The sequence below is a fragment of the Mauremys reevesii genome, linkage group 9 (assembly GCF_016161935.1).
Source record: "Mauremys reevesii isolate NIE-2019 linkage group 9, ASM1616193v1, whole genome shotgun sequence".
NCBI lineage: Eukaryota > Metazoa > Chordata > Testudines > Geoemydidae > Mauremys > Mauremys reevesii.
In genome coordinates this window covers 51,619,374-51,635,609 of record NC_052631.1, presented here as the reverse complement: position 1 = coordinate 51,635,609, position 16,236 = coordinate 51,619,374, and the positions used below count along the sequence as shown (strand labels likewise).

Below are 16,236 nucleotides of genomic sequence, written 5' to 3'. Positions count from 1 at the left end.
TTGTAAAGGGTTTATGCCAGTGAGGGAACCCAGCCCCACCCTCAACTCTGGGTTCCATTGACTCTGGGTTGGATCTGTATTGCAGTTGTCCCAGGACCCCTTCTGTCTCCCAGTCTGTTCTGCATTTAGTCAGGGTCTCACCTGATTCCTCTCGGATGGGACCCATCCTGTAATCAGGGATGACTTAGGCCCGGGCTCTGCACCCATCTGTTACGAGCACAAAGTTACAGTGCCAGACTCAAACAAATGGGGCAGACCTTCTCACCTCCTCACATCCTACAAGGTCCTAAGAGTCTGTGTGGAGAACTAGTTGAGTTACTAGCTTTGAAGACCCCACCGTTTTCATAGTGTTCATCAGAGGAGTGGGTCTTCCTTTTCTGGGGAGAAGGTCCCTCCCAGCAGATATGTAACTAATCGTACATAGGACTCTGAGTCATCAAAGATTTCTCTTCTCTGCAGTGACCCAGGAAACACCCAAGGTACCAGATCTAGAGGAGTCTTCTGAAGAAGGTATCTATCATATAAATGAAAGTCCTTCTCTCCTGGTGTCACACAGGTGTTGGACTTTAGACATTGATCAGGATGTGCAAAAAGGAGGAATTTTGGGACAAAACAGGGCTTGGGTGAGGTACTCTGTCCCAGATGTTTTCTCCCCAAGGCTGAGCACAGCACGGTCACTTGATTGCAACAGCATCACAGCAAGCAATCTTCTGCATGCTCCTTGGGGTTAGATGTTTTCAACAAGGATGCCCTTCTTGCACTCAGGCCCACACTGTCTCCCTGTAAGAAAGAACCTGACTGTACCTCGACTCTCAACATCGTACAACCCAACAGCACCCAGAGGGTAATGCCACCCTGATGTCAGCATTCTACCTCTCCCTCAGAAGAGTAGTGCTGTCTGCAGGAGCAATCTCTGAGCTCTGAGGAGAGTTTAAGTGGAAGGGAAAGCCAAGAATCACTTACCGACCCAGCCTTATGGAGCCATGTACTGTGAGCTGGTCAAAAATGAGAAGAAGTTTTTGACAAAAATGAAAGAAAATAATCACCCCACATTTTCATTGAATTTTTTCCCACAAAAATTTTCAATTTTTCAGCAGAAAAATAACTACCAAACAAAAAATCAGCTGAAAACCAAAGTATTTCAATTTGGAAATACTGCTATGGTGCCTCATGGGAGTTGTAGTTTGGGTGCCTCATACTCCCGTTCTTCTCTATAACTCAGGCTCCTGAGTTGGACTACATCTCCCAGGATGCACCATGGAATCGTCTCTTGGAGAGAGGAGGTGGAACATCAGGGAATCCCAAGAGGAGACCATGGTGCATCATGGGAGATATATTCTGAGGAGTTTTCGGCAAAAACATTTCAGTTTTGGGGCATTTGGTTTTTGACAAAAAAAATCAAATAATTTCAGAGAAAGTAGAAACTTCATGAAAAATTTTGTTTAGATGAAAATCCAATTTTCCATCAAAATCAGTTTAGATGGAAAATTTGCAACCAGCCTGAGAAACGTAGTATGAATGTGTGGCAACACGATAACTGCACAATTGAGCACCTGATTCTCCCAGTGAAATCTGGGATGGGTTCCAACTTACTCATTAAATTAGTATAATCTGCCTTCCAACAGCAGAGTCAGGGATGTGTCCTGGGGTGGTCAGATATTGAGAAAGTTATGGCGGGGACAGATTAAGGCAAAGGCGCAATAGACACGTGCCTAGGGCCCAGCTCCCAGGATCCTTTCGTGATGTTAGAATCTCAGCTTTTGTTTATGTATGTCTTGCCCTTGTGATTGTGAAGAAAAACTTGAAAACATGCCACAGCTGGGGAAGAGGGCGCTACCAATCCACCTTCTGCTACAGAGGAGAGTCCCCAGGAGGGACCAGGCCTCTGGTCCCAGAGTCTCTGGCTCTGACTTTGATACTGAGAGTTTGGTCCATCCAAACCCAGCCTTGTGATTTTGGGTTTTGCAGCAGACTTGGAGGACACCCTCGACATGAAGCAGAGGCTCCTGGAAGCCCTGCGGAGGAATCCCAACCTGCTGAAGCAGTTCCGCCCCATTCTGGAGGAGACGTTGGAGGAGAAGCTGGAGAGTATGGGTGTGAAGAGGGTGAGTATGAGGAGAGGGAAAACCAAAAAAGGGTGGGGAGAGACGTCTCTCTATTTGCAGTGCAACCCCTTCCCTCCTTGCCCCTTTCATGCCTTCCAGTGTTTCAAATGTTAATTAGCTAGCCAGGGTATAGTTAATATTTGGGAGAGATCATTGCATGGATATAAAGAGCACCTCAAATTTCATTTAAGTTACTGTGCTAAGTAGAGGCCCTAACTGAGATCAGCATCCCATTGCAACAGGTGCTGCGTAGAGAGTCCCTGCCCAGTGCTTGTCATCCAGTTTCTGCGTCCTTCCTTCATGCTCCAGAGAGGGAGGGTGCACCCTTCCCAGGGAGACCTGGCAGAGCCGAAAGCAACTGAGACCTGCATTGAAGTGGGGCATGGCAGAGATGGGAGCACCCCCAGTCTGCCTCAGGTCCTTCAAGGCTTGCATGCAGTCAGCATGTGAGTGACCCTGCAGGTGACAGATCCAGTTCTCTGAGCTTGTTCCTACCCCTTCAGAGACGTGTGGGATTGCACTGGGAGGACTAACCGCACCATTGCAGCTGCTAAAGCAATGCTCGCTGTCTGGCACTTCATAGGTGTAGAGCAAAATGGTGGTGGATGGCATAGTGGGTATGACTACACTGCAGATGAAGGTGGCATGGGTAACACTGGTAGTGGGGACTAGCCCAGCAGGGACTCTGGGTATGTATTTACATTGTTAGCCTACTCCAGGATCCATGCCACCATGTCCTCACTGCTATTGCTACCCGTGCTAGCTAGATTAAAGCTAGCACAGGTATATCTATCCCTGCTACAATCACCCCTTCATCTGCAGTGCAGATGTACCCAATGGTTAGCCTTACTCAGAGCAGGTATAGTCCAGGCATGTGTGCCCCTGTGTGCCACCAGTGACACTCTTGTGCGTGTGTGGTATGTTCCGGAGAGGTGGGGGTTGAATGTCACCAGTCTCTAGTGTAGACAGGGCTAAGTGAGGAAAATCATTTAAAAATCTCCTGTGTGTCTGGGGACTGGCGTACGTGATGCTGACAGGAGTGGAGGGTCGAGAGCACTCACTTGTCCACACCGGTGGTAGGTACCCTGTTGCAGTGCACCTCAATGGAGCGTACACCCCTCTGGGCTGGGACTCTTATTACATGTATTGTCAACCCCCCAGTACAAAGGATAGATGGAGTCTGATACGGGGTCACTTGATGGGATAGGAGTCTCTCCATCTTATGCTGATGACCATTCTGGGCATAAGGCCAGATCCAAAGCCAGGTGAATCTGATGGAAAGTTAGGTGAGATCCATAGTTTGCAGAAGGCCAGGTTCTCTTTCAGAGGTGATGGAGACCTTAGGGGAGAAGGCTTGTTTCACCATCTGAGGCAGTGTCAGAATTATGTCGGGGTGGTTATCATGTTACCCACAATTTTCTCTGCTTTAGGCTGCGAAGGGGATTCCAGCTCAGACCTATAAAAATCTGAGCTCCCTCGTAAGGACTCAGCAGCAGCAGAAGGCCAAAAAATTTCCAACTCTCCTCAGCTTGAGGGACAAGTTAGTACGAGAGGTCACCTGGAAAGTCAAGCAGCACCAGAAGGATGATGACGTTTTGCCACAGCAACTTTCAGTAGTCTCAGGTAAAGAGCTGTGATGCTGTCTTTGGAAACCTGTGCTGCAGACAAGAGTTCAATCTCAACGTAGTACTATTGTCACGAGACATTTCCATGACCCTTTGTGCATCCCCAAGGAAGACTGGGCAAGATAGATATTGTGTTCAGTGTCAAATAACCATTTGCAGTTGCTGTGTGCACTGCTTGCCTTGAATGAGCTTGAAAAAAATTGATATATATAAAAATAAAACACACACTTCTCAGCTCTGGGGAGTTGAGGGGAAGAGCTCAAAGGGAAAAGAGCTGCAAGAAAAGCCTGGTCCGCAAACTCTCTTCCTTCTGCCTGTTGCTAGAACATGCAGAGAGCCAGTTTATCACCATTGAATGGAAGTTACAGGGAGCCACAATGCTCAGTATCATCACACATTAGTGGAATGCCACACAGGAAATATCAGAAGGACAGTGCAGGTGAGGTGAGGAAAGGAAGGTGGTTCTAACCCACCTTTCTGCTTCTTTATTTTTGGGCCAGCTAGGGACCAAAACATCCTTCAGCACAGTTTAGAGCAGCCTAAAAACAGCTCTCTGTTACACCAGCTGAGTTACTGTATTGGCCAAGGATCAGACAGAGTCACATATGTCAACCTCTCATCCCAGTGTGAAGTGGATGTATGGGGCGGGGGGAGGGGAAGGAAATCACCTAACACTGGCTACATTGGCTGTGTGACATTTTAAGAATGTTAGAGGGTAAAGCATGGGAGTTCTCATCAGCCACTCAATTTGTACATCTTTTTCTTTTCTTAAGCCAATCCAGTTTGGCAGCATCAATTTACAAGCACTAATTCTGTCTGCTGGGCAAATACCTGCATGGGTCAAGCAGTTTGTAGGTGTTAAAGAACGTCTATATTGGGTCAGACCAAAGGTCCATCTAGCCTTTGCTCTCAGTGTGCCTTGTACCTTTCCAGCTAAAAGCCAGAAGAGCCCCCTGTCGCCATGCCGGGTCGCATCTACCCAGCCTAGAGTGCTTCACGCTGAGCTACAGCCCTATGCGAAGGAGACGCCCAAACCAACTCCTCGGAGCAAAGCCAGCTATTCCCACAGCCCAGAAAAGGTTCCCAGAGTAATGCCACAAAGCAAAGCCAGCAGCCCACGACGTGCTGCCATCCAGCAGCCGAGGTGAGGCCCATCCACACCTTGCATCCTCACCACAGACATTGCACTCATGCCTTTCACTAGCATGCTTACTGGGGCGAGCAGCCTCGTACCGAGCTTGGACATCCTTATTGTATTACAATGTGTACTGCAGTAGCCCCAGGGCACCACTGTGCTAGGTGCGGTGCAAACGCATATCATTTGTTGTGGCAGGAAGCTTTGTGTGGGGTGCACCTGAAATGTGAAGGAGAGAAGAGGAAAACAGCCCAATATTTGTTCCAGTACTGTACCTTGCTGTTCAGAGTTTCAGTGCTGGTTGTACATATGCTCTTGCCCCACCAGGAGACTTGAACACACAACCTTCTAGCCAAAGCACTGCCACTCTGTATTTAATGACAACAGTCTCGGTCTCCTCATCACAGATTGTCTCAGATATTTCTGACCCAGCTGCTCAGAGCCCTCCATGTCCGACCTTTCCTTCTTCCATCATTTTACTTTCAGCACCCCACCTTTCAGTTCTGAGGAGGACTCTGGGGGGGACCATGCCAGCCTCACTCCTGTGAAATTCGAACATCCCATCACACTGCAGCAAACGCAAACGCCTTTGAGGCTGACCCAGAATGATGAAACCTCATCAGACTGGTCTGACATCGATTCCTCAGAGGGAAAAGCCAGCCCAGCCATAGGAACCGCTCCAACAGGTGAATCATAAATAATAATGTTAATCTATCAGAATATAGTTAATGTGCTAAAATCAGAAATCTCCATCATAGTTCATGCCCTGATACTGAAGGAAAGAGGAAATTTGCATGCACATCTGTTTCTACATTTGACAACAAAAGGGGTAATTGTATGTTAGTGTCTATTTGGCCCCTGTTCGCAGCCTGGGGGAAACTGATTGTGAAGACAATGGGGTGGTCATTCTTCAGCAATAGAATCCTAAGTGCACTAGTGCCAAGGCCCCAGAAAAGGACATTTCTCACCCTGCCTTTCCTAACACAAGACCCAGAGGTGCCAAGCTAAGGGTGTCAGGAGCAAGACTTTGTCCTGATGCATCCGCACTCTTGGAAGTCAGTTGCAGTGGCACGCTGCTGGTTCTGCTAAGGGGTGTTCACAGATAGGTAGCCTTCACCCTGCTCCGGGGTACGTACTCCTCCCCATGGGAAACAGAACCAGGTTCTATTTTCCTGCAGAGCCATTACTAAGTCACTTTGGCCCCAATCCACATGAGCAGTCCCACTGAAGTCCAGGAGACTATTCATTGCATAAAGATATACATGTACACAAGTACCTTCCTGGATTAGGGCCTTTGTGAGGGGATTAACACTGGTGTGCTTTCAAAATGCAGTCACTCCCCTCTTAACCCCCAGAGAGTGGGGTGCATGGTTCCTTCTCTATCCCTTTAGAATAGGCCTTGCCATTAATCCTGGGGATTTCTCAATATCTTCTCTAGGTGTAAGAAATAATGTTGTTCAAAGGGACCTCTCAGCTTGGCATTTTTAAATGGACTAAAATGCTAGTTTCTGCTAGCTCACCCTTGGAAGTGGGTGTGCTTTCTTTTTAAACAATGCTTTTGGGGAACAAATATCAGGGGGTTTCTGCTGCCCTACTGAGATTTATTGGCGGGGGGGAGCGTATTTCAAGCAAGATAGAAACTGACTATACAGGGAAACAATGAAACAAACTATATACAAAGGGCTGTCAAATGCACAGCAGAGAGAATCACTTATTTCAACTAGCTCCCTTCTATTATAGAAGCCTTAGGTGCTGTAGTAGATACCACAGTTCCCTGGCTGAATCCCCAGTGGGGAATAAATCCAAGGCTTTTAGCTCCAATGCGCCAGCTTCTCCTGCTTGAGCTAAATGATGTCCATTGCCTGGGAGCAGCAGCAGGCATCTTTCATCTGTGGAGCAGCCACTGCAGAGACAGACATTTGGCAAGTGTGTTACATTGGGCACCACATTTTTAGTCCCACAGGTTGAAGTTGTCCCTTTAAGTGACACTCCTGATGCACATTATTGGCAAAGGACTTGTGTAGCACCAAAGGTGTTTTAGCTAGCACTACACAAAGGACTTGTGGAGCACCAAAGGTTTCTTAGGCTAGTGTGAATGCTCCCCAAGCATTTGTTGAAGGCTATAAACCTTGTACACAGGTGAACCACAGGGAGAGGTATAGTGTTGATCTCACCGACCATTCTCACAGTAAAAACTTTAGAGCCTTGTCTCCCCTAGGGCTTTCCAGCAGGATAATTAATGCGTTTTAGTTATCCCACAGTAAAACCAATGGGTTTTGGCAGTGAAAACTATTGCCTTTGTGGTTCACTCTGTGCCCAGCTCCTTGGTCAACTAGAGGTATTTTTATCCTGGAATAGGTATTTGGGGCATTTTAAGACTATTTCTTATACACATGCTAACTATGTTGAGTTAACTGACAATCACTTAACTGGAGGTCACTAGACAGGCCCTAAACCACTGGAGCAGTTTACAAAGGTTTGTGGTGGATTCTCTATCACTAGGGTGACCAGACAGCAAGTGTGAAAAATCGGGACGGGGGGAGTAATAGGTACCTATAGAAGAAAAAGCCCCAAATATCGGGACTATCTCGGTAAAATAGGGACATCTGGTCACCCTATCTGTCGCTGACAATTTTTAAATCTGGACGGGCTGTGTTTCTAAAAGCTCTGCTCTAGGAATTACTTTGGGGAAGTTCTCTGGCCTGTGCTACACAGAAGATCAGACTGGATGGTGCCAATGGTTCCTTCTGGCCTTGGCATCTATGGAAATGACCCAGTGGCTCCACCCACCATGGTGTCAGTACTTTGCACTGACATCTCCAATAACTGGGTTATCTCAGTGATTGGCCATGAGCCACAAAGCCTTTCGTGTGTAGGCAGCAGTTCAGAGTTGAACCAGGCCAGGCGTGGACAAAAGTCATTCTTCCCTGGCTGCTAGTCAGCCCTGTCTATGAAATGAGTGAGTGGCTTCTATCCACTGCCTAGCTGCCAGCCATCTGCATCACAAAAATTGTCACCACAACGAGTCCACATTAGCTCTTTTTGGAAGGCCTGACTAGACATGGACTAGCAGTCCAGTGCTTAGCAGGAGCCTTAGGAACTCAGGATTGAGGCACACTGCTGTGGTAGCCTGCAGCTGATTGTATTTACCCTATGGATGAACTGAGGCTGGAAGTTAGGACTGTTTCTAACCATCAGGGGAGTGAGGTTTTGGAACAGCCACCTGATAGGAGCACTGAGGGTAAACAACTGAATTGTTTGAAGATGGAGCTTGGTAAGTTTGCAAGCAATATGATTGGGTTGCCTGAGAAAGCATGAGACTGGACTCAGAGACCCAGGAGGTCCCTTCCAGTCCTGTGTACTATAAACTATAGTTGGCTTCTCACCTCCGTCACTGACACCTTTCACCAGCAACACATTCCCTTTAAAACTGGAAAAGGGGTCTGGAAGGAAATCCTTTCCCATCCACTCTGAGTCCTGATGAGCAATTCAGTTGTGCAGTGATATTAACCATGTGACTGCAGGGCCCTGGATTCCAGTTCTAACAAGCTGTGTTCTGTGCAGGGACGCTGGTGTCTGCAATGGCTAAAAAACTGGAGCACAAACTGAGCATGCCAGCAAAGAAGCCTGCTGGTGGGAAAAAACTCCTCCCCGACTTGCCCTCTGACTCTCCTAAAGCGAGTCACTCAGACAAGAAACTCCAGGTACCTTGTGCAACAGGCAGGCTTTTGGAGAAAGCTGGGAAAGCCATGCAGAGAAAGGGAAATGTCTGGTATTCGGGAATGCAATGATTTAATGTGGAAACCAGCATCATCTCAAACCATTTCCCAGTGGAAGCCACTGTATAGCCAGAGACTCAACAAATAACAAGCCATTGGGGTAGGGGAAGGAGTTTTAGAGCGTTCACATTGGGGAGGAGGAAGATGTGTTTATGCTCTGGGCTGACAATAGTTCAGTGATGTCTAGGGAGCCCCATGGTTGGTTCAGGTAAATCTGGTGTCCCTGGTTCAGCAGTTCATTTGGGCCCCCCAGCTGCAAAGCCGAAGACTCAGCATGTGATTTTTTTCACCCTTCTTCCCACATCTCCCCATAGAACACTTCTACCATATAAGCTGGGTCAGGGTTGAGAGTACCATGGAGCTTGAGGGGTGAGAATAGGGAACCTGTCCCAGACCACGTGGGTCTTTGTATAGGGAGTTAGGACAATTGCACGGAGGGGGACAGAATATGCAATATGCCCCAGCTAGAGGAAAGAGAAGCCCAGATTCCGCAGGCCAGCTCGTCCTGTACAGAACTTTGCGTTGGAGCAACAGCAGTGGGTATCACAGCAGCATTTCCATCTGCCCTAATTGTTCAGAGCCTGTGAAGCTGCAGGTCTGGCAGCATTACCAGAACCAGCCCTTAAGATCTAGATGTGGCCGTGCTGACATCTCAGTGTTTAGCCCAATGGGACTGATTGTCAGTTGGTGTAAATCGGCCCAGCGGCCTGGTCACATAGACAGTCTCTGCTGGGAGGAGTGATGGTAATTTACAGCTGTGGAGGATCTGCCCCATCATCCAGTTATTTTGTAGCCCCTTCCAAATATTTTCCTATTCACAATCTTTGGAAAATAGAAATTCACATGGTTACAGACAGACATGAAATGCCTGGGAATGAAATTAAACAGAAGTCTCTGGAACATGTCCAGAGCTAATTGGGGTGACGTGATGAAAAAACTATCAGATTACTAAAATGGGACATATGTAACCTCAATTTTAATTACATTAACTATTTATCATAAATGGCTGCAGCACTGAAGTCCTATTGCTTTTTAAAATTACTTTCCCTGAACAGTTCCACTGAGCATACCAAAAAGTTTCTTCACAACAATGTGAAAGAGATTCTCTGCCTTCATCTGGCAAAGTAGAAAGCCAAGAGCGAGATTTACAAAATGATTTGCAACCCATGAACATGGGGGGAAAGAGTCTAGCAAGCATCAAATTACATCATCACATTAAATCTTGCGCTTCTCATGTAACTTGGGCACAACATGGTGTTGTGGGATAAATCAGAAATAATCCCAGCCAAGCCACTAACACAGGGGATTCCTTACTGAAATCACAGTAGGAACCTGAAAACTGTCCTCAGAGGTGGGGTAAATGAATGACATGCAAAGTAAGGCCAAATCTCGCCCAAGAAAATACAAAGATACCTCTATTTGGGTGTAAAGTAACTCGATCCTGCTATAAGATACTTGTGGGTACAAGGAACTATCCTGGCAAATCCAGCTTCAGGATTGGGTCCTTAGATCCCTGGGAAGACTGTGTTGTAGCTGTAATTTACATAAAGTATCAGACCTGTTCAATGAGTGAAATGTCATTGGTTTTATTGAAACAGATGCCGAGCCAAAAGTGAATGTCAGTGCCCACTGGCAATAGGTCACGAGGGATTGTTTAGGAACAGATTCAGGGGAAGACTTTCTGCAACTATCTCAACATTGTTCCCCAAGTATTTTTTTTTCCAGTTTTTGAAATGTCATGAAAATTCTGTAACTTGACACACTTCAAGCAGCTCTGCCCAGTTCCTCTCCCAGATCAATTAAATCAAGACTGGATGTCTCATTCTAAAATATACATTCCAGTTCAACCACAAGATGTAGGCTTGGTGCAGGAATCCCAGGCTGATCCTCTGTCCTGTGTTATGCAAGAGGTCAAACTAGATGATCCCAACAGCCTGATCAGCCCCATAACTGTGTGTTTGAGTTTCCTAGGGTATCCTTGTAGTTCATGCTCCATAATCTGACCCTATAAGTAGTTCTGCTGTTGGGCAACAGATGGCCCTGCCTTGCCCTGGGAAGTGCTGGGGAGCTGCAACAGAAAACCAATAGCTGAAGGAAGCATTTGATAAACCTACATTTGTATTTGGCTGATAAGGAAGGTTTGCCACGTGGAAATGCTCCCATGAGTGCAGAGGGCAAGCACTACGCTAACCCCATGCCAGCCCCCTGCAATCAGCCAGGCCATTATCAGCAAAGACGGCACCGGCTCACGCTCACCATATTTGCTCATTCTGTCTCCTCTCATTCCCCATGCAGTTTGTGGATGAGAACAGCGATTTGGAGACTTCCTCCCTTGAAGAGATCACCCAACTCCTGGACGCCAAGAGCCAAACGAAGCAGCAGCGGCAACCAGCTGTGAGGCACAGTGGGGACTCAGCAGGGTCGCAGGGCACCAGCGTCTGGAGTTCCAGCAGCACGAGGGCTGGAGGCTGGTGACTCGCTTGACAGCCCCCTTCGCCGTACCCTACAAGTGCTTGGATTTCAGGGCCCAGTCCCAAAGCTGGAAGTTCCTGCCATGTGGCCACAAAGCTTTGGAATCCTGCTACTATAGGAAGATCAGGCACTGGGCTCCAATTTAAAAACAACCCACCAGTTTAGAGCAATCAGAATTGGGAATCCCTGTCACATGGCCCCAGGTGCTACCTAGCTATGATGCATTTTTGCAACGGCTGCCCAGGTGCCCTCTCCACAGTGCGTGTGGGTCAGTGTCTCCTGGGCTGGTTGGAAAAACGTGTCGTTCAACATCCCTGCGTGTGGAGGGACACATTCTGCTGCTCAGCCACCAGTGTGAAGAAGGTAGTGGGCTGAGCACGTGGAGGGAAGAGTCTGGGTCAGCATTCAGGGGATACACAGGGCTGTAGGGGCAAGGCAAGGACATGGCTGCCATCCTTTGGACACTCTGGAGAGGGGTCGCACAAAGTATGGAGGCCACTGTGACATCAAGGCTGCAGGTGCAGCCCCCAGGCTTCTCATCCCCTCCTCAGCCAAGTGGAGGAAGGAATCCCTCACTCAGCCTGCCCAGAGAGATCCCCAGCAGACAGCTTACTGTGCATAGATTCACAGGATCAGGCCCTAAAGGAGTCCAATTGTGCCCCAGGGCTCCATGCACAGTGGGGACGCTCCTCATGCAGATCAACCCCTTCCATGTGGCTAGGGGGTCAGCTGCCTCGGTGGCATCATCCCCCATTCCCCCAGGCCCTGTGGTGGGTGATCTTTGGTCTGCTGGGGGGAGAAGATGGGCCGGGGAGATAGGGCAGGGCCCTGGGAGGGATGAGGAAGCATTTTGGACCCCCACAGCCCTGCACACGTCTCCATGAAAAGATAATACAGGCTACAGCTAGGTTATTTTAATGCCTCCCCACTGTCTGCACTGGGGAGCTCTCTGTAGGAGGGATCCTAGTGACAGCTGCTGGCTGCAAGGCCTCATCAGCTCAGTTCTGTAGGAGGCACTTTGCCATGGAGCAGGCTGGGGAGGAGAGATTGGGGCAGCCCGCCAGGGGCACAGGGTCTCAGATGGACGGCTGGTCCTCCCACACTGTGGGATGGTTGAGCTGGCCCCGTGGCCTGTTCTGCAGTGGGCAAACCTCCTCTCCCCACTGGAACACTCTCCACAAGGAGAGCCTCAGCAGGTTTCCATCCTCCTTCCCCACCTCACACTGCAGGTGTTCCCCTAGGAGTGGGAATCAGGCCCTGATTTTATAGCTGGGGAGCAAAAGATAAGATACAAGAAACAGGACTCTGTTAACCCCCTCAGTGCTGCAGGGACAGGCCCCTCAGCATTGGCCTGGCTGCAGCTACTCCCTTTGACAAAGTACACCAGCTCCGATGAGCCATGTCCTACAGCTGACAAAGCAATGCAGAGGGTGACAAAGGAAACACTTCAGAGTAGCAGCCGTGTTAGTCTGTATCCGCAAAAAGAACAGGAGTACTTGTGGCACCTTAGAGACTAACACATTTATTTCAGCATAAGCTTTCATGGGCTACAGCTCACTGCATCCGAAGAAGTGAGCTGTAGCCCATGAAAGCTTATGCTGAAATAAATTTGTTAGTCTCTAAGGTGCCACAAGTACTCCTGTTCTTTTTAAAGGAAACACTAATACAGCTGGGAATGCTTGGCAAGTTCTCTGAGAACACACATGTACAGAAACACCCACTCGATGGCGCCATAGCCTCAGAAACGAGCAAGGCTGCTATACTTAGTACTGACTCAGGGAGCTGCTGGAAATTCAGAAGCAGGTTGCAGGAACAGATCTGATCGAGCAGGTGCACTTATGTAAAACACATTACAGAAAGCAGTGGAGCTCTGTCACATAAATACGCAGAGCCCTGTGAGCTTGCACCTTGCTGCTGCTTACACCAAGGAGCATAAAATATTACCGGGTCAGAACAGTAGCTGCTTAGATCCTCCCCTTGGATGTGCATAAAGTGTTACACAAGGTGCAGTGCGGAGGATCAGCTCCACAGTGTCATGCGCTGAAGAGCATTAGGAAGTGCACATGAAACCACATCCTGTGTACTGTGTACTCTGTGTATTGAGAATCCACAAGGTTCAGCAATGAACTCTACAGTGCCTCACAATCTCCCCAGCTGCACCAGAGGAACACGGCCCCTAGCCGTTACGGCCAGTAGCACTGTGAATTTAAGGTATATCTGCAAGGTGGCTTGTGGCTGTGCCTTATTCAGGTGCACAAAGGAGGAGGATGCAAACACTTTCCTAGCCTCCCACTGGCAAGGGACCTCTGCAGTCCGTGGCCACTCCAGAGTGCAGGAGCTGCTCCCTGCCAGTGCTTCCTGAATCTCAAGGGAGGTAGGGTGCTAGCTGTGCCTTAATGACAGATCTGGCCCCCTGTGTGACTAGAACGGCTGAATATGGTGTATTACTTACATAACAATCAATATAACAGCCTTCCCAAATGCTACCTCCGACTCACTTGAGGATGCTTTTCATGGTACTTTTACAAGGCTGTGATATATTTCTACAGACTCCAAAGGGTTAACAAGGTTTCACTGCATTTGTTCTAGCTCCCTTTGCTTTACAACATATCTGCTACTGATTTGCACTGTCCTTCCTAATCAGGGTATTTTTCTTGTTTGTTGCAAAGTTCCTCTGTGTTGCTCTAGCAAGAGAGTTATTCTGCTCCCAGGCCTTGATGCAGCAAAGCACTTCAGCATGGGACTGGTCCCACTGTCTTCAGTGCATCAGTGCTTGATATTATGCTTGTGCTTAAGGCCCAGATCCTAAATGTATTTCAGTGGGAGCTAGGCACCTTTGAAGAGCTGGGCCTAACTGCTTTGCTAGATGAATGTTTCAGAGGCAACTGCCTGTGTTAAAGGGACACTTTCATTTTGAAATCAGGTGTCTTTTTAAAACAGTTAAAAATTATCCCAGGTATTAACCCTGCCCCTGAATCCGCCTGCCCTTTTTTGTTGCACAATCAAATTTTCATTTTTTTAAAATATGATTTGTCTCCCCCCTTGTAGGGGAAACTGACTAGACAAGGAGAAACACAAAGTGACTTGACAAATAGTGCTGTCAAAAGTAAAAAATTAATGGAAAAATAGGAACAAAAATAGGTTTTCAGATTGGCATCACTGAAGAGACCGAAGCATTGCTTGAAAGAAGAGTATGTGAAAAAGCATCAGACTTGGTGGGGGGATTAAATGAATGGTGTCCCTTTATTATTCCCATGGAAAACATCTGTTAATGAGTTTAGAACTGGTTTTAGAAAGCAAAAGGACTCTTAAGAGCATAAGAATGGCCATACTGGGTCAGACCAATGGTCCATCTAGCCCATTATCCTGTCTACTGACAGTGACCACTGTCAGATGCTTCAGCAGGAATAGGGCAATTATCAAGTGATCCCTTCCCTTTCATCCAGTCCCCGTTTCTGGCATTTGGAGGGTTAGGGACACCCAGAGCAGGGGTTGTGTCCCTGACGGTCTTGGCTAGTTGCCATTGCTGGATCTATCCTCTTCCTGTTATGTCACCCTCCATATGATGGGAAACAACCAGGGCCTTCCTGCTCTAGAATGGAGTTTGCCTGTGCGCAGCTGAACAGAAATGCAGATCAGAGCTTTTCTCCCCTTATTTTTAAATTATTGGAGGACCCTATCCAAAGAATCAAGATAGTCAATGTAAATAAATTACTGCATAAAATGAGTGTTGCTATGTAAATTTAGCCTTAAAAATGAAGTAAGTGCCAGGAAATCTATACATTTTTGTACATCTACTTATATGCTGCGTCTGAGAGAATTTTGACAATTCAGATTTCTAACTTTTGTAAATTTGAAAAACAGGAAAATCTGTGACATTTTTACAATCTCCATGCCCCTCCCCCTTTCAACCAAGTGTAGAGCTGCTTTACATTTTTGTAATTTCACTTTTTAAATAAAATGATCAAATTAAAAGCAAAATTCATTATATTTTCCCACTTTTTTCAACCAATTTAATTTCTAGGGCCTCTGTCATTAGGGAAAAAGTATTTTAAGCTAACATTTTACATGTCTGGTCTCATCATCTGTGGATTGTAAAAGAGTCTGAGTTTAGGAGAATGGAAATAGAAATTCAATCCAAAATGACGTTTCTGAGCTTTCATAAAATATCAAAGATACCTGGTAACCAACAATCTCAAAACAAGTGCAAACAAACTCTATTTGAAAACATGGAAGCGTGTTCCATACACCCCAGCACTAATTAATGTTCCCATTTTAAGTAAGAATTATGATTTATTTGTATTAATTATTTATTATGGCTACAGTGTCATAGCTATGCCGGATACTATACAATTACTTTAACAGATGTTATCCTTCTCTTTGGCTGATGATCAGCCTATTTTTGAATGCTTCGTTCAGTAAAACATGTTTGTTTCAGCAGTGGGGTTTTCTTTTAAGTAGTTCCTTTTGGAGTTTTTGTCTGGGGAAAACAAATGAAAGAGTCCCACCAAACATGCTCTGGAATAGTAAATGAGTTTACACTGTCACAGGTCCAAGGTGTTAGCTGGAATGCTCCTGAAGCTAGAGTAAATACACATGGGCTAAGGAAATCAAATCCAGTTCCTAACTCATGAGCCACAAGCCACCACTCCCTAGCTGTAGCTCCCTTACTGTTATCAATGATTTCTGGTACCTCCAGCTCAGCACATCATGCTAGGCACTGAACAATCACATAGTAAGAGATTGACCCTCCCCTGCAGATCTTCCAATCTAAAAAGCCAAAACACAGGCATAAAGAGGTGAAGTGACTCACACAGCAAGGCAATGGAATTGCTCAGCTGCTGCCTTAGTCATTGGACCACACTGGTTCTCTCATCTAGAGACACCACATGCAGTCCTGTAGGCTTTGGCTCCCATTGCCACTCCCCTGGCTCCGCCTGAGCCCAGACTCCTCCCCACACGTCATTGCTCTAGGAATGGTTTGGGGGCAGGTGTCTGGCCTGTGTTATGCAGGAGGTCAGAAGAGAGAATCACAATCGTCACTTCTGACCTTGGAATCTATGAATATGGATCCCATGCAGAAGCCTAACAATGGCCTTTAGATTGATGTCCACTTTGTA

At 47.1% G+C, this 16,236-nt stretch overlaps 1 protein-coding gene across 2 annotated transcripts in view; it reads left to right on the top strand.

Moving 5' to 3' along the window:
- DZIP1L (DAZ interacting zinc finger protein 1 like) overlaps window positions 1-12,613 on the top strand; it is a 37,506-nt gene extending 24,893 nt beyond the window's left edge. The window contains exons 10-16 of one of the 2 annotated variants that reach the window (XM_039487113.1): window positions 460-510; window positions 1,969-2,105; window positions 3,536-3,728; window positions 4,664-4,874; window positions 5,352-5,551; window positions 8,430-8,569; window positions 10,940-12,613. In XM_039487113.1, the coding sequence (XP_039343047.1) occupies window positions 460-510; window positions 1,969-2,105; window positions 3,536-3,728; window positions 4,664-4,874; window positions 5,352-5,551; window positions 8,430-8,569; window positions 10,940-11,119 (1,112 nt within the window). In that variant the 3' untranslated portion in view covers window positions 11,120-12,613. The remainder of the gene's footprint in view (window positions 1-459; window positions 511-1,968; window positions 2,106-3,535; window positions 3,729-4,663; window positions 4,875-5,351; window positions 5,552-8,429; window positions 8,570-10,939) is intronic. The other variant, XM_039487115.1, reaches the window with a different exon arrangement.
- The last annotated feature ends 3,623 nt before the right edge of the window (window positions 12,614-16,236 follow it).